Genomic DNA, 25,969 nt, shown 5'->3' with positions numbered 1-25,969 from the left:
TCTACTGATCCAGACTCCAACCATAGATAGACTGAGACCAGACACCAGAGAATCTGAGAGCAGCCAGCCCAGCAGAGAGGAGACAGGCATAGAAAAAAACAACACGAAAAACTCCAAAATAAAAGCGGAGGATTTTTGGAGTTCTGGTGAACATAGAAAGGGGAAGGGCAGAGCTCAGGCCCTGAGTCTCATATGCAAATCCTGAAGAAAAGCTGATTTCTCTGCCCTGTGGACCTTTCCTTAATGGCCCTAATTGCTTTGTGTCTTAGCATTTTAATAACCCATTAGATCTCTGAGGAGGGCCCATTTTTTTTTTTTAATCCTTTTTTCTTTTTCTAAAACAATTACTCTAAAAAGCCCAATACAGAAAGCTTCAAAGACTTGCAATTTGGGCAGGTCAAGACAAGAGAAGAACTAAGAGAGCTCTGAGACAAAAGGCAATAATCCAGTGGCTGAGAAAATCCACTAAACACCGCAACTTCCCAAGAAAAGGGGGGTGTCCACTCACAGCCATCATCCTGGTGTACAGGAAACACTCCTGCCCATCAACAGCCCCATAGCCCCATAGCCCAGAGCTGCCCCAGACAACCCAGTGTGACGGAAGCCCTTCAAATAACAGGCACACACCACAAAACTGGGCGTGGACATTAGCCTTCCCTGCAACCTCAGCTGATTGTCCCAGAGTTGGGAAGGTGGAGCAGTGTGAATTAACAAAGCCCCATTCAGCCATCATTTCAGCAGACTGGGAGCCTCCCTACACAGCCCAGCAGCCCAGAACTGCCCTGGGGGGACGGCACTCACCTGTGACATAGCACAGTCATCCCTCAACAGAGGACCTGGGGTGCACAGCCTGGAAGAGGGGCCCACTTGCAAGTCTCAGGAGCCATACGCCAATACCAAGGACTTGTGGGTCAGTGGCAGAGACAAACTGTGGCAGGACTGAACTGAAGGATTAGACTATTGCAGCAGCTTTAAAACTCTAGGATCACCAGGGAGATTTGATTGTTAGAGCCACCCCCACTCCCTGACTGCCCAGAAACACGCCCCATATACAGGGCAGGCAACACCAACTACACACGCAAGCTTGGTACACCAATTGGACCCCACAAGACTCACTCCCCCACTCACCACAAAGGCTAAGCAGGGGAGAACTGGCTTGTGGAGAACAGGTGGCTCGTGGACACCACCTGCTGTTTAGTTAGAGAAAGTGTACTCTACGAAGCTGTAGATCTGATAAATCAGAGATAAGGACTTCAATTGGTCTACAAATCCTAAAAGAACCCTATCAAGTTCAGCAAATGCCACGAGGCCAAAAACAACAGAAAATTATAAAGCATATGAAAAAACCAGAGGATATGGATAACCCAAGCCCAAGCACCCAAATCAAAAGATCGGAAGAGACACAGCACCTAGAGCAGCTACTCAAAGAACTAAAGATGAACAATGAGACCATAGTACAGAATACAAAGGATATCAAGAAGACCCTAGAAGAGCATAAAGAAGACACTGCAAGACTAAATAAAAAAATAGATGATCTTATGGAAATTAAAGAAACTGTTGACCACATTAAAAAGATTTTGGACACTCATAGTACAAGACTAGAGGAAGTTGAACAACGAATCAGTGACCTGGAAGATGACAGAATGGAAAATGAAAGCATAAAAGAAAGAATGGGGAAAAAAATTGAAAAAATCGAAATGGACCTCAGGGATATGATAGATACTATGAAACGTCCGAATATAAGACTCATTGGTGTTCCAGAAGGGGAAGAAAAGGGTAAAGGTCTAGGAAGAGTATTCAAAGAAATTGTTGGGGAAAACTTCCCAAATCTTCTAAACAACATAAATACACAAATCATAAATGCTCAGCGAACTCCAAATAGAATAAATCCAAATAAACCCACTCCGAGACATATACTGATCACATGTCAAACACAGAAGAGAAGGAGCAAGTTCTGAAAGCAGCAAGAGAAAAGCAATTCACCACATACAAAGGAAACAGCATAAGACTAAGTAGTGACTACTCAGCAGCCACCATGGAGGCAAGAAGGCAGTGGCACGATATATTTAAAATTCTGAGTGAGAAAAATTTCCAGCCAAGAATACTTTATCCAGCAAAGCTCTCCTTCAAATTTGAGGGAGAGCTTAAATTTTTCACAGACAAACAAATGCTGAGAGAATTTGCTAACAAGAGACCTGCCCTACTGGAGATACTAAAGGGAGCCCTAATGACAGGGAAACAAAGAAAGGACAGAGAGACTTGGAGAAAGGTTCAGTACTAAAGAGATTCGGTATGGTTACAATAAAGGATATTGATAGAGAGAGGGGAAAAATATGACAAACATAAACCAAAGGATAAGATGGCTGATTCAAGAAATGCCTTCACGGTTATAACGTTGAATGTAAATGGATTAAACTCCCCAATTAAAAGATATAGATTCGCAGAATGGATCAAAAAAAATGAACCATCAATATGTTGCATACAAGAGACTCATCTTAGACACAGGGACACAAAGAAACTGAAAGTGAAAGGATGGAAAAAAATATTTCATGCAAGCTACAGCCAAAAGAAAGCAGGTGTAGCAATATTAATCTCAGATAAAATAGACTTCAAATGCAGGGATGTTTTGAGAGACAAAGAAGGCCACTACGTACTAATAAAAGGGGCAATTCAACAAGAAGAAATAACAATCGTAAATGTCTATGCACCCAATCAAGGTGCCACAAAATACATGAGAGAAACACTGGCAAAACTAAAGGAAGCAATTGATGTTTCCACAATAATTGTGGGAGACTTCACCACATCACTCTCTCCTATAGATAGATCAACCAGACAGAAGACCAATAAGGAAATTGAAAACCTAAACAATCTGATAAATGAATTAGATTTAACAGACATATACAGGACATTACATCCCAAATCACCAGGATACACATACTTTTCTAGTGCTCACAGAACTTTCTCCAGAATAGATCATATGCTGGGACATAAAACAAGCCTCAATAAATTTAAAAAGATTGAAATTATTCAAAGCACATTCTCTGACCACAATGGAATACAATTAGAAGTCGATAACCATCAGAGACTTAGGAAATTCACAAATACCTGGAGGTAAAACAACGCACTCCTAAACAATCAGTGGGTTAACGAAGAAATAGCAAGAGAAATTGCTAAATATATAGAGACGAATGAAAATGAGAACACAACATACCAAAACCTATGGGATGCAGCAAAAGCAGTGGTAAGGGGGAAATTTATAGCACTAAACGCATATATTAAAAAGGAAGAAAGAGCCAAAATCAAAGAACTAATGGATCAACTGAAGAAGCTAGAAAATGAACAGCAAACCAATCCTAAACCAAGTAGAAGAAAAGAAATAACAAGGATGAAAGCAGAAATAAATGACATAGAGAACAAAAAAACAATAGAGAGGATAAATATCACCAAAAGTTGGTTCTTTGAGAAGATCAAGAAGATTGACAAGCCCCTAGCTAGACTGACAAAATCAAAAAGAGAGACGACTGATATAAACAAAATAATGAATGAAAAAGGTGACATAACTGCAGATCCTGAAGAAATTAAAAAAATTATGAGGATATTATGAACAACTGTATGGCAACAAATTGGATAATGTAGAAGAAATGGACAATTTCCTGGAAACATATGAACAACCTAGACTGACCAGAGAAGAAATAGAAGACCTCAACCAAGCCATCACAAGCAAAGAGATCCAATCAGTCATCAAAAATCTTCCCACAAATAAATGCCCAGGGCCAGATGGCTTCACAGGGGAATTCTACCAAACTTTCCAGAAAGAACTGACACAAGTCTTACTCAAACTCTTTCAGAACACTGAAGAAAATGGAACACTACCTAACTCATTTTATGAAGCTAACATCAATCTAATACCAAAACCAGGCAAAGATGCTACAAAAAAGGAAAACTACCGGCCAATCTCCCTAATGAATATAGATGCAAAAATCCTCAACAAAATACTTGCAAATCGAATCCAAAGACACATTAAAAAAATCATACACCATGACCAAGTGGGGTTCATTCCAGGCATGCAAGGATGGTTCAACATAAGAAAATCAATCAATGTATTACAACACATTAACAAGTCAAAAGGGAAAAATCAATTGATCATCTCAATAGATGCTGAAAAAGCATTTGACAAAATCCAACATCCCTTTTTGATAAAAACACTTCAAAAGGTAGGAATTGAAGGAAACTTCCTCAACATGATAAAGAGCATATATGAAAAACCCACAGCCAGCATAGTACTCAATGGTGAGAGACTGAAAGCCTTCCCTCTAAGATCAGGAACAAGACAAGGATGCCCGCTGTCACCACTGTTATTCAACATTGTGCTGGAAGTGCTAGCCAGGGCAATCCGGCAAGACAAAGAAATAAAAGGCATCCAAATTGGAAAAGAAGAAGTAAAACTGTCATTGTTTGCAGATGATATGATCTTATATCTGGAAAACCCTGAGAAATCGACGATACAGCTACTAGAGCTAATAAACAAATTTAGCAAAGTAGCAGGATACAAGATTAATGCACATAAGTCAGTAATGTTTCTATATGCTAGAAATGAACAAACTGAAGAGACACTCAAGAAAAAGATACCATTTTCAATAGCAACTAAAAAAATCAAGTACCTAGGAATAAACTTAACCAAAGATGTAAAAGACCTATACAAAGAAAACTACATAACTCTACTAAAAGAAATAGAAGGGGACCTTAAAAGATGGAAAAATATTCTATGTTCATGGATAGGAAGACAAAATGTCATTAAGATGTCAATTCTACCCAAACTCATCTACAGATTCAATGCAATCCCAATCAAAATTCCAACAACCTACTTTGCAGACTTGGAAAAGCTAGTTATCAAATTTATTTGAAAAGGGAAGATGCCTCGAATTTCTAAAGACACTCTAAAAAAGAGAAGCGAAGTGGGAGGACTTACACTCCCTGACTTTGAAGCTTATTATAAAGCCACAGTTGCCAGAATAGCATGGTACTGGCACAAAAGTAGACACACAGATCAATGGAATCGAATTGAGAATTCAGAGATAGACCCTCAGATCTATGGCCGACTGATCTTTGATAAGGCCCCCAAAGTCACTGAACTGAGTCATAATGGTCTTTTCAACAAATGGGGCTGGGAGAGTTGGATATCCATATCCAAAAGAATGAAAGAGGACCCCTACCTCACCCCCTACACAAAAATTAACTCAAAATGGACCAAAGATCTCAATATAAAAGAAAGTACCATAAAACTCCTAGAAGATAATGTAGGAAAACATCTTCAAGACCTTGTATTAGGCGGCCACTTCCTAGACTTTACACCCAAAGCACAAGCAACAAAAGAAAAAATAGATAAATGGGAACTCCTCAAGCTTAGAAGTTTCTGCACCTCAAAGGAATTTCTCAAAAAGGTAAAGAGGCAGCCAACTCAATGGGAAAAAATTTTTGGAAACCATGTATCTGACAAAAGACTGATATCTTGCATATATAAAGAAATCCTACAACTCAATGACAATAGTACAGACAGCCCAATTATAAAATGGGCAAAAGATATGAAAAGACAGTTCACTGAAGAGGAAATACAAATGGCCAAGAAACACATGAAAAAATGTTCAGTTTCACTAGCTATTAGAGAGATGCAAATTAAGACCACAATGAGATACCATCTAACACCGATTAGAATGGCTGCCATTAAACAAACAGGAAACTACAAATGCTGGAGGGGATGTGGAGAAATTGGAACTCTTATTCATTGTTGGTGGGACTGTATAATGGTTCAGCCACTCTGGAAGTCAGTCTGGCAGTTCCTTAGAAAACTAGATACAGAGTTGCCATTCGATCCAGCGATTGCACTTCTCGGTATATACCCGGAAGATCGGAAAGCAGTGACACGAACAGATATCTGCACGCCAATGTTCATAGCAGCATTATTCACAATTGGCAAGAGATGGAAACAACCCAAATGTCCTTCAGCAGATGAGTGAATAAATAAAATGTGGTATATACACACGATGGAATACTACGCGGCAGTAAGAAGGAACGATCTCGTGAAACATATGACAACATGGATGAACCTTGAAGACATAATGCTGAGCGAAATAAGCCAGGCACAAAAAGAGAAATATTATATGCTACCACTAATGTGAACTTTGAAAAATGTAAAACAAATGGTTTATAATGTAGAATGTAGGGGAACTAGCAATAGAGAGCAATTAAGGAAGGGGGAAGAATAATCCAAGAAGAACAGATAAGCTATTTAACGTTCTGGGGATGCCCAGGAATGACTATGGTCTGTTAATTTCTGATGGATATAGTAGGAACAAGTTCACAGAAATGGTGCTATATTAGGTAACTTTCTTGGGGTAAAGTAGGAACATGTTGGAAGTTAAGCAGTTAGGTTAGTTGTCTTTTTCTTACTCCCTTGTTATGGTCTCTTTGAAATGTTCTTTTATTGTATGTTTGTTTTCTTTTTAACTTTTTTTTCATACAGTTGATTTAAAAAAGAATGGAAAGTTAAAAAAAAAAAAGAAAAACAGGGAAAAAAAGATGTAGTGCTCCCTTGAGGAGCCTGTGGAGAATGCAGGGGTATTCGCCTACCCCACCTCCATGGTTGCTAACATGACCACAGACATAGGGGACTGGTGGTTTGATGGGTTGAGCCCTCTACCATAGGTTTTACCCTTGGGAAGACGGTTGCTGTAAAGGAGAGGCTAGGCCTCCCTATATTTGTGCCTAAGAGCCTCCTCCCGAATGCCTCTTTGTTGCTCAGATGTGGCCCTCTCTCTCTGGCTAAGCCAACTTGAAAGGTGAAATCACTGCCCTCCCCCCAACATGGGATCAGACACCCAGGGGAGTGAATCTCCCTGGCAATGTGGAATATGACTCCCGGGGAGGAAGGTAGACCTGGCATCGTGGGATGGAGAACATCTTCTTGACCAAAAGGGGGATGTGAAAGGAAATGAAATAAGCTTCAGTGGCAGAGAGATTCCAAAAGGAGCCGAGAGGTCACTCTGGTGGGCACTCTTACGCACACTTTAGACAACCCTTTTTAGGTTCTAAAGAATTGGGGTAGCTAGTGGTGGATACCTGAAACTATCAAACTACAACGCAGAACCCATGAATCTCGAAGACAGTTGTATAAAAATGTAGCTTATGAGGGGTGACAATGGGATTGGGAAAGCCATAAGGACCACACTCCACTTTGTCTAGTTTATGGATGGATGAGTAGAAAAATAGGGGAAGGAAACAAACAGACAAAGGTACCCAGTGTTCTTTTTTACTTCAATTGCTCTTTTTCACTCTAATTATTATTCTTGTTATTTTTGTGTGCGTGCTAATGAAGGTGTCAGGGAGTGATTTAAGTGATGAATGTACAACTATGTAATGGTACTGTGAACAATCGAAAGTACGATTTGTTTTGTATGACTGCGTGGTATGTGAATATATCTCAATAAAATGAAGATAAAAAAAAAAAAAAGTAGATCCAGTGCCCAGTGGCACCAGCCACACCCTGCCTTGGCCACTCACTCACTGCCCCTTTGCCATCGTGACCTCCCCCCCTCTGAGAGGATTCCCCTTGGCTTCCCTTTCGCCTTTCTCCCTGACTCTTCCCACGTTTTTCCCCACCCTGAAGGCTCGTTACCTTTGTCCATTCAGAGCCTTTCCCAGATGGGCTCTTACCTTGGCTCCTCACTTCAGGCCATCTGGCAGCTTTGCTCTCTCTGGCAGGTCCCTGTGCTTGTCTAGGTAGAGCTTTTTGTGGGCCACTTCCCTCCACCTTGTTGGAAAGAACACTGTAAACACTCACGATTGTGGAGAAGAGAATTTATTCACGATCTTGCAAGAACGGGCACACAACCAAAAATGAGGCAGGTGTGCCGAACAATAGAACACAGCAATATTTATATCCTAAAGCTAACATGCAGGTCCTCCCGTTTCTCCATTGGCTGGATACTCCAGAGGGTATAGCCTATCCGAGAGAGCAAACTAGTCCACCTTTGGGATTTTAAATTGTACAGTCTATCTGAGAGAGCTAACTAGTCCACCTCTGGGATTTTAAATTGTACAGCCTATCTGAGAGAGCTAACTAGTCCGCCTTTGGGAAGGAGCTAGTGCTAACTCTGGGCTTACATCAGGGGCTCTCTCCTTCCCTTTAACCACAGACCCTGTTTGAGCCAGTCTTGTCTAGTTTCCGTTTTCCCTACTCCACGTTGCCTTTATGTGAAAGCTAAACTTAACCCTTTCTTACAACCCCCACTCCCTCTCCAGTCCTTGGAAACTCTGCCTTCTAAACTTTGGGCCACTGTCTTATCATGGGACGTTCTGGCTACCCTTGTGCCCAGCCCCTCCATTAGCACCGTGGGGTGCGTGTGCTTTGAGGGTGCGGCTCAAAGGACTATGATTCGACCCTGTACCCACCTCCTCCCTTTGTTTCCTTCCCTTTCTCCACTTTCCTATTTAGGCCAGTCTTTCTTCTTAAATGAAATATCTGGGCACAGTAGAAAGAGCAAACGCTGTGAGGCCATTCAGATCTGGCTTTATATTCCAGTCCTAGAAGTTTTGTCAGCTGTAACATGGAGGCCAGAGCATTGCTCTCCCTGGGTCTCTGTATAGTGGAATTCAGAGTGCATCATCTGGTGGGTGGGGGCTGAGTTTGTAGCAGGAACTGACTGTTGTAGTTTTTTTTCTTGGCTTCTGATTCGCCACAGAAGTGCTGCTCCTTTTCTCTGCTTTGCTGGTAGAACTGTGTGCCCTTCCATGGCCTGATCACACTAATACTCAGAGCTTCCTTCTGTAGGCACCTAAGCCCTGTCTTGTGGAAACAGTCAAGGGCACTCCACTGTAGAAGCATTTCCTAGCCCAAGATCCAATGACAAGAGTGTTTCCTTACCCCTGGGTGCAGAGGCATCATTTCCTCAAAGTCAGGAAGGAATCACCACCACTGATAATTCTAATAGTTCCTTTTGCATAAAACCCCCACTTCTCCTGATGCACTTAAATGAGGAAGTGCATGGGCGATGGGTGTCCTGCTTTACCTCAGTTCCTTTCCTGGCCCTTGAGAACAGAGCATGTGTGAATCAGGGATGGTACTCTGAAGTTCCTTAGGAGGAAGGCTTTCTTCTTTAATAAATGAGACAGAGAAGTAGTCTTCAACATAGACATGGGGGAGATGGCATAACCAGCAGCATAAGCACACACACAGGTACAAGTCCAACTCATAATACCAGGTTTCCTTGTGGAAAAGTATGCACTGTTCATATTTACCACTTGGTGACCTTGGGTTAGTCACTTAACCTTATGTGGGTGTGATGGTTAAGTTCACGTGTCCACTTGGCCAGGCTATGGTGCCGGTTGTTTGGTCAAGCAAGCACTGGCCTGATTGTTACTGTGAGAACGTTTTGTGGATTTAAATCATCAGTAAGTTGATTGCATCTATGGCTGACACATCTACAATCAACTGAGGGGGTTGCCTTCAGCAGTCAGTTGAAAGTCTTAAAAGTGATGATTTCAGCAGTCAGAAGAGACAATTTCCATCTCTCTTTTAGCTAAATAGCTTCTCCTGGGGAATTCATCAAAAACCTTCATCAGAGTTTCCAGCTTGCGGCCTGCCCTGTGGAATTTGGACTTGCCCATCCCTGCAGTGACATGAGATAATTTTTATAAAGGTCTTGTAATAGTTACAGATATCTCCTGTCGGTCCTGTTTCCCTAGAGAACTTTAATACAGTGGGCCTCGGTTTTCTTCTCCATAAAATGAGGATAATTATATAATATTGATATCATTGGATTGTTGTGAGGATTAGTTAACATATATATAAAATACCTAGAAACATAGTAATTGTCATGTAAGTGTCAGCAATTATTATTGCTGTTTGTGGCAGTAGTATTACTACTGCCTACTACTACTACTATTATTAGATTTGGTCACTAGAAACTCAGAGTTTAGTGGACATAGCACAGACTTGTAGCCAGGTAGCTCTGGATTTAAATTCTGGCTCTAGGCATCCTTGCGATACCTGGAACGAACTGACCCTGCCCCGGTCCTTCCCTGTTGTGGACTGTCATCCTCAAGCTCTCTGGCCCTGCCTGACCATTTCTTCTCCTCCATGCATCCCCAGGTACCTTTGGCAGGAGGTGACCCGATACCTGCGTCTGGGAGACATTGACTCAGCCACTGAGCAGAAGCGGCGCCTGGAGGAGAAGCAGCGGATAGAGGAGCGGAAGCGAGAGAACCTCCATACACCATGGCAGCCCAGATATTTTATCCAAGAGGTAACCCTTTCTTTGGCTCTTGTCCACAAAAGAGCTTGTCCTGCAGAAGGGGGCAGATGGGTTTTTCTTGCTAACCCAACATTTTGGATGAATGAGAATAGACAGGGACAGGGGAGGCCCTGGGAAGGATTGGGGGCAGCTTGGCTCTGGCTCCAGCTTTGGACTGGCTTTCAGTTTTTCCGCAGTAACATTTATCTAGGATCTCGAGGCCTAAAACCCTTGTGTAGGCAGAACTGGGCAACTGACCCTTCTGCTCTGGAATCCTTCAGTCACAAAAGCCCATCAGTCTGCCAGGCTGGAGGATGAATGAGATTGCAGATCTGGATGCTGTTCTAATGCCTATTTAAAAAAAGGTAATCATTCACAACCTATTACTTTATCATCAGGAACAAATCAGTGAAGTACATCACTGCCCTTCTCCACATGTGGGCCGGGCTGGGACCCTCCTGATAAAGGATAGAAAATACCAGAATTGTTAACATTCAGTTTATTCCCTTCTAACCTAGGACCAGATTGTTTGATTCTTGCCTTTTTCTCACTTGTTTTTTTTTTTTTTTTTTTTTTTTTTTAACTTTCCCTTCTTTTTTAAATCAACTGTATGAAAAAAAAAGTTAAAAAGAAAACAAACATACAATAAAAGAACATTTCAAAGAGACCATAACAAGGGAGTAAGAAAAAGACAACTAACCTAAGATAACTGCTTAACTTCCAACATGTTCCTACTTTACCCCAAGAAAGTTACATAATATAGCAACATTTCTGTGAACTTGTTCCTACTATATCCATCAGAATTTAACAGACCATAGTCATTTCTGGGCATCCCCAGAACATTAAATAGCTTATCTGTTCTTCTTGGATTATTGTTCCCCCTTCCTTAATTGCTCTCTATTGCTAGTTCCCCTACATTCTACATTATAAACCATTTGTTTTACATTTTTCAAAGTTCACATTAGGGGTAGCATATAATATTTCTCTTTTTGTGCCTGGCTTATTTCGCTCAGCATTATGTCTTCAAGGTTCATCCATGTTGTCATATGTTTCACGAGATCGTTCCTTCTTACTGCCGCGTAGTATTCCATCGTGTGTATATACCACATTTTATTTATCCACTCATCTGTTGAAGGACATTTGGGTTGTTTCCATCTCTTGGCAATTGTGAATAATGCTGCTATGAACATTGGCGTGCAGATATCTGTTCGTGTCACTGCTTTCCGATCTTCCGGGTATATACCGAGAAGTGCAATCGCTGGATCGAATGGTAACTGTATATCTAGTTTCCTAAGGAACTGCCAGACTGACTTCCAGAGTGGCTGAACCATTATACAGTCCCACCAACAATGAATAAGAGTTCCAGTTTCTCCACATCCCCTCCAGCATTTGTAGTTTCCTGTTTGTTTACTGGCAGCCATTCTAACCGGTGTTAGATGGTATCTCATTGGGGTTTTAACTTGCATCTCTCTAATAGCTAGTGAAGCTGAACATTTTTTCATGTGTTTCTTGGCCATTTGTATTTCCTCTTCAGAGAATTGTCTTTTCATATCTTTTGCCCATTTTATAATTGGGCTGTCTGTACTATTGTCATTGAGTTGTAGGATTTCTTTGTATATCCAAGATATCAGTCTTTTGTCAGATACATGGTTTCCAAAAATTTTTTCCCATTGAGTTGGCTGCCTCTTTACCTTTTTGAGAAATTCCTTTGAGGTGCAGAAACTTCTAAGCTTGAGGAGTTCCCATTTATCTATTTTTTCTTTTGTTGCTTGTGCTTTGGGTGTAAAGTCTAGGAAGTGGCCGCCTAATACAAGGTCTTGAAGATGTTTTCCTACATTATCTTATAGGAGTTTCATGGTACTTTCTTTTATATTAAGATCTTTGGTCCATTTTGAGTTAATTTTTGTGTAGGGGGTGAGGTAGGGGTCCTCTTTCATTCTTTTGGATATGGATATCCAACTCTCCCAGCCCCATTTGTTGAAAAGACCATTATGGCTCAGTTCAGTGACTTTGGGGGCCTTATCAAAGATCAGTCGGCCATAGATCTGAGGGTCTATCTCTGAATTCTCAATTCGATTCCATTGATCTATATGTCTATCTTTGTGCCAGTACCATGCTGTTTTGGCAACTGTGGCTTTATAATAAGCTTCAAAGTCAGGGAGTGTAAGTCTTCCCACTTTGTTTGTCTTTTTTAGAGTGTCTTTAGCAATTCGAGGCATCTTCCCTTTCCAAATAAATTTGATAACTAGCTTTTCCAAGTCTACAAAGTAGGTTGTTGGAATTTTGATTGGGATTGCATTGAATCTGTAGATGAGTTTGGGTAGAATTGACATCTTAATGGAATTTAGCCTTCCTATCCATGAACATGGAATATTTTTCCATCTTTTAAGGTCCCCTTCTATTTCTTTTAGTAGAGTTATGTAGTTTTCTTTGTATAGGTCTTTTACATCTTTGGTTAAGTTTATTCCTAGGTACTTGATTTTTTTAGTTGCTATTGAAAATGGTAACTTTTTCTTGAGTGTCTCTTCAGTTTGTTCATTTCTAGCATATAGAAACATTACTGACTTATGTGCATTAATCTTGTATCCCGCTACTTTGCTAAATTTGTTTATTAGCTCTAGTAGCTGTATCGTCGATTTCTCAGGGTTTTCCAGATATAAGATCATATCATCTGCAAACAATGACAGTTTTACTTCTTCTTTTCCAATTTGGATGCCTTTTATTTCTTTGTCTTGCCGGATTGCCCTGGCTAGCACTTCCAGCACAATGTTGAATAACAGTGGTGACAGCGGGCATCCTTGTCTTGTTCCTGATCTTAGAGGGAAGGCTTTCAGTCTCTCACCATTGAGTACTATGCTGGCTGTGGGTTTTTCATATATGCTCTTTATCATGTTGAGGAAGTTTCCTTCAATTCCTACCTTTTGAAGTGTTTTTATCAAAAAGGGATGTTGGATTTTGTCAAATGCTTTTTCAGCATCTATTGAGATGATCAATTGATTTTTCCCTTTTGACTTGTTAATGTGTTGTAATACATTGATTGTTTTTCTTATGTTGAACCATCCTTGCATGCCTGGAATGAACCCCACTTGGTCATGGTGTATGATTTTTTTAATGTGTTTTTGGATTCGATTTGCAAGTATTTTGTTGAGGATTTTTGCATCTATATTCATTAGGGAGATTGGCCGGTAGTTTTCCTTTTTTGTAGCATCTTTGCCTGGTTTTGGTATTAGATTGATGTTAGCTTCATAAAATGAGTTAGGTAGTGTTCCCTTTTCGTCAATGTTTTGAAAGAGTTTGAGTAAGATTGTTGTCAGTTCTTTCTGGAAAGTTTGGTAGAATTCCCCTGTGAAGCCATCTGGCCCTGGGCATTTATTTGTGGGAAGATTTTTGATGACTGATTGGATCTCTTTGCTTGTGATGGGTTGGTTGAGGTCTTCTATTTCTTCTCTGGTCAGTCTAGGTTGTTCATATGTTTCCAGGAAATTGTCCATTTCTTCTACATTGTCCAGTTTGTTGCCATACAGTTGTTCATAATATCCTCTTATAATTTTTTTAATTTCTTCAGGATCTGCAGTTATGTCACCTTTTTCATTCATTATTTTGTTTATATGGGTCTTCTCTCTTTTTGATTTTGTCAGCCTAGCTAGAGGCTTGTCAATCTTGTTGATCTTCTCAAAGAACCAACTTTTGGTGATATTTATCCTCTCTATTGTTTTTTTGTTCTCTATGTCATTTATTTCTGCTTTAATCCTTGTTATTTCTTTTCTTGTACTTGGTTTAGGATTGGTTTGCTGTTCATTTTCTAGCTTCTTCAGTTGATCCATTAGTTCTTTGATTTTGGCTCTTTCTTCCTTTTTAATATATGCGTTTAGTGCTATAAATTTCCCCCTTAGCACTGCTTTTGCTGCATCCCATAGGTTTTGGTATGTTGTGTTCTCATTTTCATTCGTCTCTATATATTTAGCAATTTCTCTTGCTATTTCTTCTTTAACCCACTGATTGTTTAGGAGTGTGTTGTTTAACCTCCAGGTATTTGTGAATTTTCTAAGTCTCTGATGGTTATTGATTTCTAATTGTATTCCATTGTGGTCAGAGAATGTGCTTTGAATAATTTCAATCTTTTTAAATTTATTGAGGCTTGTTTTATGTCCCAGCATATGATCTATTCTGGAGAAAGTTCCGTGAGCACTAGAAAAGTATGTGTATCCTGGTGATTTGGGATGTAATGTCCTGTATATGTCTGTTAAATCTAATTCATTTATCAGATTGTTTAGGTTTTCAATTTCCTTATTGGTCTTCTGTCTGGTTGATCTATCTATAGGAGAGAGTGATGTGGTGAAGTCTCCCACAATTATTGTGGAAACATCAATTGCTTCCTTTAGTTTTGCCAGTGTTTCTCTCATGTATTTTGTGGCACCTTGATTGGGTGCATAGACATTTACGATTGTTATTTCTTCTTGCTGAATTGCCCCTTTTATTAGTATGTAGTGGCCTTCTTTGTCTCTCAAAACATCCCTGCATTTGAAGTCTATTTTATCTGAGATTAATATTGCTACACCTGCTTTCTTTTGGCTGTAGCTTGCATGAAATATTTTTTTCCATCCTTTCACTTTCAGTTTCTTTGTGTCCCTGTGTCTAAGATGAGTCTCTTGTATGCAACATATTGATGGTTCATTTTTTTTGATCCATTCTGCGAATCTATATCTTTTAATTGGGGAGTTTAATCCATTTACATTCAACGTTATAACCGTGAAGGCATTTCTTGAATTGGCCATCTTATCCTTTGGTTCATGTTTGCCATATTTTTCCCTCTCTCTATTAATATCCTTTATTGTACCCATACCGAATCTCTTTAGTACTGAACCTTTCTCCAAGTCTCTCTGTCCTGTCTTTGTTTCTCTGTCTCTAGGGCTCCCTTTAGTATCTCCAGTAGGGCAGGTCTCTTGTTAGCAAATTCTCTCAGCATTTGTTTGTCTGTGAAAAATTTAAGCTCTCCCTCAAATTTGAAGGAGAGCTTTGCTGGATAAAGTATTCTTGGCTGGAAATTTTTCTCTCTCAGAATTTTAAATATATCGTGCCACTGCCTTCTTGCCTCCATGGTGGCTGCTGAGTAGTCACTACTTAGTCTTATGCTGTTTCCTTTGTATGTGGTGAATTGCTTTTCTCTTGCTGCTTTCAGAACTTGCTCCTTCTCTTCTGTGTTTGACATGTGATCAGTATATGTCTCGGAGTGGGTTTATTTGGATTTATTCTATTTGGAGTTCGCTGAGCATTTATGATTTGTGTATTTATGTTGTTTAGAAGATTTGGGAAGTTTTCCCCAACAATTTCTTTGAATACTCTTCCTAGACCTTTACCCTTTTCTTCCCCTTCTGGGACACCAATGAGTCTTATATTTGGACGTTTCATAGTATCTATCATATCCCTGAGGTCCATTTCGATTTTTTCAATTTTTTTCCCCATTCTTTCTTTTATGCTTTCATTTTCCATTCTGTCATCTTCCAGGTCACTGATTTGTTGTTCAACTTCCTCTAGTCTTGTACTATGAGTGTCCAGAGTCTTTTTAATTTGGTCAACAGTTTCTTTAATTTCCATAAGATCATCCATTTTTTTATTTAGTCTTGCAATGTCTTCTTTATGCTCTTCTAGAGTCTTCTTGATTTCCTTTATATCCCGTACTATGGTCTCATTGTTCATCTTTAGTTCTTTGAGTAGCTGCTCTAGGTGCTGTGTCTCTTCTGGTCTTTTGATTTGGGTGCTTGGGCTTGGGTTATCCATATCGTCTGGTTTTTTCATATGCTTTATAATTTTCTGTTGTTTTTGGCCTCGTGGCATTTGCTGAACTTGATAGGGTTCTTTTAGGGTTTGTAGACCTATTGAAGTCCTTATCTCTAATTTATCAGATCTACAGCTTCGTGGAGTACACTTTCTCTAACTAACCATCAGGTGGCATCCACGAGCCACCTGTTCTCCACAAGCCAGTTCTCCCCTGCTTAGCCTTTTTGGTGAGTGGGGGAGTGAGTCTTGTGGGGCCCAATTGGTGTACCAAGCTTGCGTGTGTAGTTGAAGTTGCCTGCCCTGTATGTGGGGCGTGTTTCTGGGCAGTCGGGGAGGGGGGGTGGCCCTAACAATCAAATCTCCCTGGTGATCCTAGAGTTTTAAAGCTGCTGCAATAGTCTAATCCTTCAGTTCAGTCCTGCCACAGTTTGTCTCTGCCACTGACCCACAAGTCCTTGGTATTGGCGTATGGCTCCTGAGACTTGCAAGTGGGCCCCTCTTCCAGGCCGTGCACCCCGGGTCCTCTGTTGAGGGATGACTGTGCTATGTCACAGGTGAGTGCCGTCACCCCAGGGCAGTTCTGGGCTGCTGGGCTCTGTAGGGAGGCTCCCAGTCTGTTCAAATGATGGCTGAGTGGGGCTTTGTTAATTCACACTGCTCCACCTTCCCAACTCTGGGACAATCAGCTGAGGTTGCAGGGAAGACTAATGTCCACGCCCAGTTTTGTGGTGTGTGCCTGTTATTTGAAGCACTTCCGTCACACTCGGTTGTCTGGGGCAGCTCTGGGCTATGGGGCTGGTGATGGGCAGGAGTGTTTCCTGTCCACCAGGATGGTGGCTGTGAGCGGACACCCCCCTTTTCTTGGGAAGTTGTGGTGTTTAGTGAATTTTCTCAGCCACTGGATTATTGCCTTTTGTCTCAGAGCTCTCTTAGTTCTGCTCTTGACTTGATGTGCCCAAATTGAAAGTCTTTGAAGCTTTCTGTATTGGGCTTCTTAGAGTAATTGTTTTAGAAAAAGGAAAAAGGATTAAAAAAAAAAAAAAAAAAAAAAAGGGCCCTCCTCAGAGATCTAATGGGTTATTGAAATGCTAATAGACAAAGCAACCAGGGCCATTAAGGAAAGGTCCACAGGGCAGAGAGATCAGCCTTTCTTCGGGATTTGCATATGCGCCTCAAGGCCTGAGCTCCGCCCTTCCCCTTTCTGTGTTCACCAGAACTCCAAAAATCCTCTGCTTTTATTTTGGAGTTTTTCGCGTTGTTTTTTTTTTTTTCTATGCCTGTCTCCTCTCTGCTGGGCTGGCTGCTCTCAGATTCTCTGGTGTCTGGTCTCAGTCTATCTATGGTTGGATTTTGGATCAGTAGAATGAGTTTCCGATAAGGGCTGCCACTGCAGTTCTCCCTTCTCCTTCCCGGAGCTGACAGCCCCTCCTCCCACGGGACTGAGCCTGGCAGGGAGGGGCGCGGGTCCCCTGGCCGCAAAAACTTACAGATTTCGCTGATCTCAGCAGTTCGACATTTTCATGAGTGTTGTATGAAGTATGCCCAAAGACAGAATGCTCTGTGGTGTCCAGTCCACGCAGTTCCTGGCTTTCTACCTACTTTCCTGGAGTAGTGACTAAAACATACAGGTCACCAGTCTGCCATCTTGCCCCGCCTCCTCTCTCACTTGGTTTTTGATTGGTGTCTTTTCTACCTTCTTTAGTTATTTTAGTCATTTATGGGGTTTCCTCCTGAGACGCTGAGATGTGAAGGGGGTGTACTGAAGTAGGGTGGTGAGACCACAAGCCCTTGTGGCCGTGAGATGTCAGCCATAGGCAGACACACAGCCTGGCAGTGGTCCTGAGCGCTGCCTCACATAGTACTTGACTTCTGACCTGGCATCCCGAAGATCAGAGACTGGAGCATATCCTTGCTTCTCCCTTTCCCCACGGAGAGATCTCCATGTAATGTCTCCCTCCTTCTCTTGCAGGGCGACGGCTGGGTATACTTCAATCCCCTCTGGAAGGCACATTGATGGGTGCAGGTGCAAAGCTTTCCGAAATAGCCCTGTTTTTGTAGGAATTAAAGTGGTACGGTATCAAGGTTCTGTTGGTATTTGCTGAAACCTCTTGATAACCAAGAAATGGTAACCTGAGAATTATGTACTGCGAAAAATGCACCTCCAGAATCTACTGTAAGATTGAATTTATTCAAGAGCCATTTTGGGCATGTGTGTGTACAGAGTTCTGTGTGTGAGTGCTCTGCACACTCTGTATGTTCACACACACTCTATACACGTCTGCTGGGTATTATTACACATGTAAATACTGCACTACCAAGGTTTAAGTGGGTTAATTATAAGCTCCTTTTTATCAATGAGGTTTGAGGTTTTCTATTTTTTACTTTGCCAAAAATGTTTTGCACTCACAAAGGTATTCTTTCCCAGTCTACTCCTTTGAAAAGAAAGGTGAATTGGCATGGCCCAATTGACAAGCATATGGTAGAAAGTGGCTCATTCCTGGTAGAAGTGCACCTGGCTGACATTTCAAAATTATTGTTTCCTCCCTCCCTCCCCACCTCAACATTTCGTCTGTCCACACCCAGGAAACATAAACTGCTGTTTCCTGCTGTTTGGGGGCCAAGCAGGAAGTTGTTAACAGTTTATGCCAGAGTCTTCCATGATGGAGTATCTCGGGGACAACCTAGAGGCAAACCCCACCCTGGAACTCGCCTCCTATCTACTTACCCCAGAAGCTTTCTGACATTTTCTCATGATCAAAGCACTAGCCACACACTTTTTTGAAGCTGCTGCTTTTACAGCAGAAAACAAATCATATGGAGACTTCACTACTTTTGTGATTAAAAAAAAAAAAGGGCTTTAGAAGTTAAACATACACAATGCATGCAGATATAAACATGCACAACCATAGCCTCAATCGTGTATTTAGTTTGGGGAAATAGAAAAGCATTTCCTGTGGATTTTTTTTTTTTAATGCACTTCTCTGGTTTGACCCAAACTCTGCAAGAAAACCACTGTGATTAAAACATAAATAAAGCCTGTATGAGTGTTCCAAGGTGTCAGCTGAATTTCAGTCCTCAGCCTTTACAAATGAGGTTAACGACATGATCAGAATATAAAACAAGGGAAAGAGGTAGTCTTGGATTTTTGCTCAATGCTTAATTTATTTTTTACTGTACCACTCCAATGATGATATTTATAAAATCCAGTAGCATGAATGCTTCTCTGTAGTAATACTAATTTTGTGCCTTTTGTCTGCTTTCTTAAGACCAACTGTTCACAATTTGTAGATATTAGACAAATATATTTCGATTAAATACTATACTTATCTGTGCATCTGTGTTTTACTTTTTAGGGATTCAAAAGTTCTGATGGAGTTGGTGGATTTGAATAGGGCTCAAATTTCATAGGTTAGATACTGTTAATTGTTAATATGATGTGAACAACAATCATATTTACATCAAAACAGTGTTTCTGACGCATTTAAAAGTCTACTCAATACACATTGTTTATGGAGAGTTCCTGACAAGTTGATAAGAACATTTAACCTATAGCCAGCGAGTGTTCTGTTTTGTGAGGAGTCCCTGCCAGGTGAAGTAGGCCTGTTCAGATCCATATGAGGTGTCTGAAATTATTTCTTATTTCTGAGAGGGAAAGCAGAACAGATGTTAGTTTGAGGGTGGGGGGAAAAACACCTCAATTAAAAGACTGAAAAATCATCACTGTGGTGTTCTTGGATTTTCCAGTCTTACTCCAAAATACAAAACATCTCAGAAATAAAACACAGAGAAAGTTCCTCTTTTTTTGGAGGGAGTGTATACTTAGCCTTATTTAGAGAAATCATGAAATATCGCATATGCAGAAGATTCATATAATACATGTATACAATTCCAATAATAATTAAATTAAAAAATAAACACTCACGTAACTATCATTCCAGTAAAGAAACGTACATTTGCCAATACCTTAAAATCCACCCTTGTTTAAAAAAAAAAAAAAAAAAAGGAAAGAAAAAGAAAAGCCACCTTTATGCCCCTACACAATTGTATCCCACCACTGTACTGACTCCTGTAGTAATCATCCCTGCATTTTCTTTTTTACTATACATACTGTGTGTATTTCTAAATAACATAGTTTTGTCTATTGTTGGACTTGGCACATATAGAATAATGCTGTCTGTATTATTTCATAGTTTGCTTATTTGAGCCAGAATTTTGTTAATCGATGTTATGAGTTACTCTGTTTGCTCATTTTCTTTCACATCTTTTGTGAGATACAAAACAAGCACCGTGCAAAAACTAAATGTACAGTGTAATACTTTTAAAGCGACACAAGTGTAATCACACCTCAAGAAATAGAACATTGCCATCATTCCAGAAGCTCCCTGCTTACTCTTTCCTAACCAAAGCCCCCATTCCCAAACCCCAAATGTGACCACTGTTCCAGAGTTGAGGGTAATCATTTCCTTGTTTGGCTTTTATAGCATTAACATTACGTATGTATCCCTAAACAATATAAACTGTTTTTGCCTGTTTTTGAACTATATATAAATAGAATCACATTATATATTTTTTGAATAGCGTTTTTTTTTTTTTTAAACTGGTGTTTTATTTTTAAGATCACCAACATTGTTCCTTATGAATGTAGTTCATTTTTTTTCCTTATAAAGCATTCCATTATAAGGACATACCAGTGTTAATTTAACCTGTATATTTTTGACAAACTTTAGAGTTGTTTCTAGTTTTACTACTATGTTGCTAAGAACATTTCTTGTATTACATAGCAATAGAATTGCTTGGCCATCAGGTATGTATATCTTTAATTGCAGTAGCTAATGCCAAACAGATTTCCAGAGTGGCTGTAACAATTTTAAGTCCCCACCAGCAATGTGTGAGAATTCCTTGTTTTTCCATATCTTCAATTTTTATTTGTAAATTTCAGCTAACTTCGTGGATATGTTCCTTTTCATATATTTACTTGCCTTTTGGATTTTTTCTGTCAAAATGTTTTTCTGCTTTTCTGATAGGTTAATGATTTATTCCAAATTGACTGCTAAGAGTTCTTTCTGTATTATGGATATTAGTCCTTTCTCAGTTACAGGTAGGGTGAAGGTAGGGTGACAGTACATCCTCGTTGCCCAAGATACCCAGTTTAGGCCTAGGGTCTGTGAATCCTTGCAAGAGACTCTGTTTGGCCCCACTATGTGCAAACTTTAATGTGGACTTCCCTAATGCTAAGCCCTGTCCCTGAGTGGACCCCTGATCCCATCCTGAGTGCTCACCTAAGATGATACAATACTGCTAAACCACAAAATGTACCATTCTCAGGACTGCACAATTACCCCTCTTCCATAAGCCCGTTGCCATAACCCTCTCGGTAATCTTCTATTTCCCTTTTCCCTCCTATGCTTTTTAAAAAATTTAGCTACCTCTGTGCTAACTGGAGTTGAAACTAGCTGCTGTTGACTTCTCTTCTGCCGTGTCACAGCAGTTTGAATAGTCTTTCCTGCCATTTTAACTACTGTCTGGTCCTTTTCTTTGACAGGTGCCAAGGTAATTACTAAAAGGCCATTTTCCATTTGAAAAAGAACAAAGTTGGAGGACTCATTCAAGACTTACTGAAAAGTTACAGTAATCAAGACAGTGAGGTATTGGCGTCAGGATTTATGTACGGATCAAAGGAACAGAATAGAGAATCCAGAAACAGATCAACTCATATACGGTCAGTTTTTCTACACAGGTGCAAATTAAATGGGGGATACAATTATCTTTTCAACAGCTGGTGTTGGGTGAACTGAATAGCTACATGGAAAAAAAAGTGGAAACACCACAAGGCATATACAAAGATTAATTCAAAATGGGTCGCTGACCTAAAAGTAAAAGCTAATTTCTGTAAAACTTCTAGAGCAAAATATGGGAGAAAAATCTGCGACTTTCAGCTAGGTAAGGAATTACTTAGGACATAAAAACCACAAAACATAAAACATAAAAGAATGCCTCAGTTTGGACAATAAATATTGTTATGTATAATAGGCATTGCAAACATCCTGCTTCTTTACCTGCCTGGGAATTTTTAATTGGATGCCAGATTCTTCAACTTTACCTTATTAGGTATTTTTTTTTTTTTTTTGTATTTTTCTTTTCTTGAGTTCTGTTCTAGGACACTGCTAAATTATGTAGAAATAGTTTAACCATTCTGAGGCTTGGTTTTAAGTTTTGCTAAGCAAGACCAGAGTAGCCTTTAATTTAGGACTAATTTGGGTTCACTAAAAAGGCAATGATACCCTCCTTAGTACTCTACTTGATGTCTCTTGAATTGTTCCACTCTGGCTTTTGGGCACAAGAACTGTTCAGGGTCCTGTGTGTGACCAAGGATTGTTCCTTTTCTAGCCATGGGTAGTTTCCTCACATGCATGATCAGTATGCAGTGAAGACTCAAGGGAGAACTTCTGCAGATCCCTACCCTCCAGTACCGTGTCCTATGAATTCTGGCTTCACTGGATGCCCAGCTATCTCAATTCAGGGAAACTGCCAGGCTCTATGTGGGCTCCCCTCCCCATGTTATGACCTGGAAACTATGTTTCACATATTTTTTCTGAATTTTACTTCTCAGCCTGAAGCAGAAGTCCTCCAGTTCTTAATTTAAGTAATTAGCCTTTTTCTTTATGGTGTTTTTTGTGTCCTGTTTAAGAAATCTCACTTTTAAGCTGTGAAGATAGTTTTATCTTTTGGAAGCTTTATATTTTGTTTTTCACCTGGAACTGACTTTTTTTTTTTTTTGGCTGCTTTTAGACATTTTTAGAGCAGCTTTAGGTTTACAGAAAAATTGTGCAGAAAGTAGTTATCTGTATTTCCTACTACTAACGTCTTCCATTAGTGTTATACAACACTAATTTGTTATAATTCAAGGACCAATATTGATACATCATTAACTAAAGTCTGTAAGTTGACATTAAGGTTTATTCTTTGTGTTGCAGTTCAGTGGGTTTTGACAAATGCATAATGTCATGTACCCATTACAGCATCACTACCCTAAAAATGCCCTGTGCATCACCTGTCCATCCCTCCCCTTCCTCCCCCACACCGAAACTGGCAACCAATGATCTTTTTACTGATTCTGTAGCTTGGCATTTTCTAGTATGTAGGCTTTTCCACATTGGCTTTTTTCAGTTACCAATATGTATTTAAGTTTGGCTACACCTTTTTGTAGCTTGATAACTAATTTCTTTTTACTGCTAAAAAATTCTCCATTGTATGGATATACGAGATTGTTTATCCAGTCACCTATTGAAGGACATCTCGGTTATTTCCAATTTTTGGCAATTACGAATAAAGCTGCTATAAACATTTCTGTGCAGGTTTTTGTTGGACATAATTTTTGTGTGGCAAATCCCTAGAAACAACTCCTGGATCATATGGTATATGTTTAGCTTTGTAAGAAACTGCCAACTTGTCTTCCAAAGTGGCTGTACCAGTTTGCTTCCCCACCAGCAAAGAAATGAGGGTCCGTGTTGCTCCACATCCTTGCCAGCATTTGTGGTCAGTGTTCTGGATTTTAGCCATTCCAATAAATGAGTGGTGGTACCTAATTGTGTTTTTAATTTCTTTGGTGAGATTTCAGTTCAGATTTTCTGCTTTGTAATTGGGTTGTGCTTGGAATATTTTAAGAAGTCAACTTCAGTGAGTAATCATTTATATACACTGAAAGACAATTTGTTGAAAGACAGTTTTGTTGAGTTTTGACAAATGTATACACCCCTAATAATCACTACCACGATGAAGATGTACCATTAATCCCATTATGCTCAAGCTCTTTTGCAGTTAATTTCCCCCACATACAATACACCCCCAGGCAACTACTGACCTGCTGCCCCTATCCACTATTTTTGCCTAACAAACACTTCAAGTAAATGGGAACATAAGTGTACTCTTCTGTGCCTGGTTTCTGCACTCAGCCTATCATTTTTGAAATTCACTCACATATTACGAATGTACTAATCATTGCATGCTTAGTAGTTTGGTACACTTTATTTTGCTTGCATTATTTCATTATATGGCACTACCATAATTTGGTTATCATTCCTTTGTTGATTGACATTTGGGTTCTTACCATTATTTGACTATTGTGAAAAAAGCTGTTAATACTGATATACCAGTCTTTTGGAGGACACATTTAACATTTACATTCCCACCAGCAATGTGAAAGTTCCAGTGATGCTGAACATCATTTCATGTACCATTTGTATGTCTTCCTTTGCAAAGTGTTAATTCAAAGCTTCTGTTCATTAAAAAATTTAGTTCTTTGTAACCTTTTTATTGAGTTACTAAGAGTTGTTTATATATTCTGGACAACAGTCCTGTGTCAGATATATGTATTACAAATATTTCTGTTCCCAGAAATATTGCTTTTCTTAATGGTGTTTTTAAAAGAGCAGAAATTTTAAATTTTGATTAGGTCCAAATTATTAGTTTTTCCTTTTATGTTGTGTAGTTTTTATACTTTTATCATTACCTAACTGAAGGCAAAAATTTCCTCCCAAATTTTGGACTGGTTTTATAGAATTAACTTTTACTTTTAGGTCTGTGTTCCATTTTGAGTTAATTTTTACTTATAGGTTGAACTGTTTCATTTCTTTTTCATGTAAATTGCAGTTGATCCAACACAATTTGTTGAAAAGTCTTGTTTTCCCCATTTAAATAGTACTCTCATGGAAACAAACTGGCCATATATTTGTTCTTTGATCAATTTTTGCTTTATGTATTTTGAGTATACTTTATTAAGTGCATACATATTTATGATTACCATATTTTCCTGGTAAATAGTACCTTTTACTAAGTGACTATATTTAAAGACTGTTTTGTCTATTAATATTAGCAGCACTTACTTGCTTTTGGTTGGATTGTTAGGCTGCATGAATTGTGGAATGCTGTACTTCCTAACTTCTGGAAAATTCTCTGCCCTTATTTCTTCAATTATGGCCTCTGTCCCATTCTCCATCTAGTCTCCTAGAACTCCAAATACACAAATTGTTTCTGTATTTTCTTTACATTATTTCTGGTTCTGTGATGAATCCTGGATACTTCTGCTTTCGTCTAGTTCACTGATTCTCCCCTCAGTTCTGCCTTTCCATTGAACCCATTAATTTCAGTGATTGCATTCTTCTCTTTTTGTAACTTCTCTTCAGTTTTTCCCCTCCAAATCTGCTTGGTCGTTTCTTTCTTTCTTTTTAATTCCCTGACCATTTCAGCTTTTAAAATCCCTTTACACAGGGTACGTGTAGTTAAGTTGAATCACAATTAACTCCAGTATCTTAAGTGTTTGGTTTATTTCTGCAGGTTTTCAGTACTACACCCTAGTTTTCTTATATGCTTCTTGGATTTTCACTAAGATGATCAGTCTTCTTGGAAAATCATTTGTGGGAATTTTTCCAGACCCAGGATAATTCAGGGCTCCTTTAGAGAGATTCTCACAGGTTCTTAGGAGTACTATTGTTCACAACCACTTTAAATTTATAACGGGAAACTTCTGTAGACCATGCAGGTTAGAATTTTCTTGGGGAGAGATTTGTTCAAATATTCCCCCCACTCCCCCCACCCCCAATATGCACGTATATACATGTAATTTTAATGAAGTTCTCGGAAGGATAGAGCGTGCTTTTTGGTTCCTACAACAAAAGTGTAGCTCTTTGGGTCAGGGTTTTAGTGGGGAGAGGTCTTCTACTGGATATCCCACCTTGTGCTGGCCCAAACCTTTTGTCTTATCTGTTTTATTTGGCTGTGAAAACCAAAGCTCAGATTTGGTTGACCAGGACAGCACAGTGAGACACTCAAGCATTCTGTTCCCCCAGTCTTTTAACAGCTAGCAAAAACAGGCATAGCCATCTTCCTCAGGGCTCTGCAACAGT

General features: G+C 39.6%; 1 protein-coding gene across 2 annotated transcripts in view; it reads left to right on the top strand.

Moving 5' to 3' along the window:
* OSBPL10 (oxysterol binding protein like 10) overlaps nucleotides 1–22,824 on the top strand; it is a 343,529-nt gene extending 320,705 nt beyond the window's left edge. The window contains exons 11-12 of one of the 2 annotated variants that reach the window (XM_037846487.1): nucleotides 10,148–10,301; nucleotides 21,610–22,824. In XM_037846487.1, the coding sequence (XP_037702415.1) occupies nucleotides 10,148–10,301; nucleotides 21,610–21,621 (166 nt within the window). In that variant the 3' untranslated portion in view covers nucleotides 21,622–22,824. Of the gene's footprint in view, nucleotides 1–10,147; nucleotides 10,302–18,036; nucleotides 20,100–21,609 lie in introns of those variants that run through there. The other variant, XM_037846479.1, reaches the window with a different exon arrangement.
* The last annotated feature ends 3,145 nt before the right edge of the window (nucleotides 22,825–25,969 follow it).

The sequence above is a fragment of the Choloepus didactylus genome, chromosome 1 (genome assembly GCF_015220235.1).
Source record: "Choloepus didactylus isolate mChoDid1 chromosome 1, mChoDid1.pri, whole genome shotgun sequence".
Classification (NCBI taxonomy): domain Eukaryota; kingdom Metazoa; phylum Chordata; class Mammalia; order Pilosa; family Megalonychidae; genus Choloepus; species Choloepus didactylus.
Note: the sequence above shows the minus strand (reverse complement) of the source record. Positions and strands in the feature narration are given on the sequence as shown.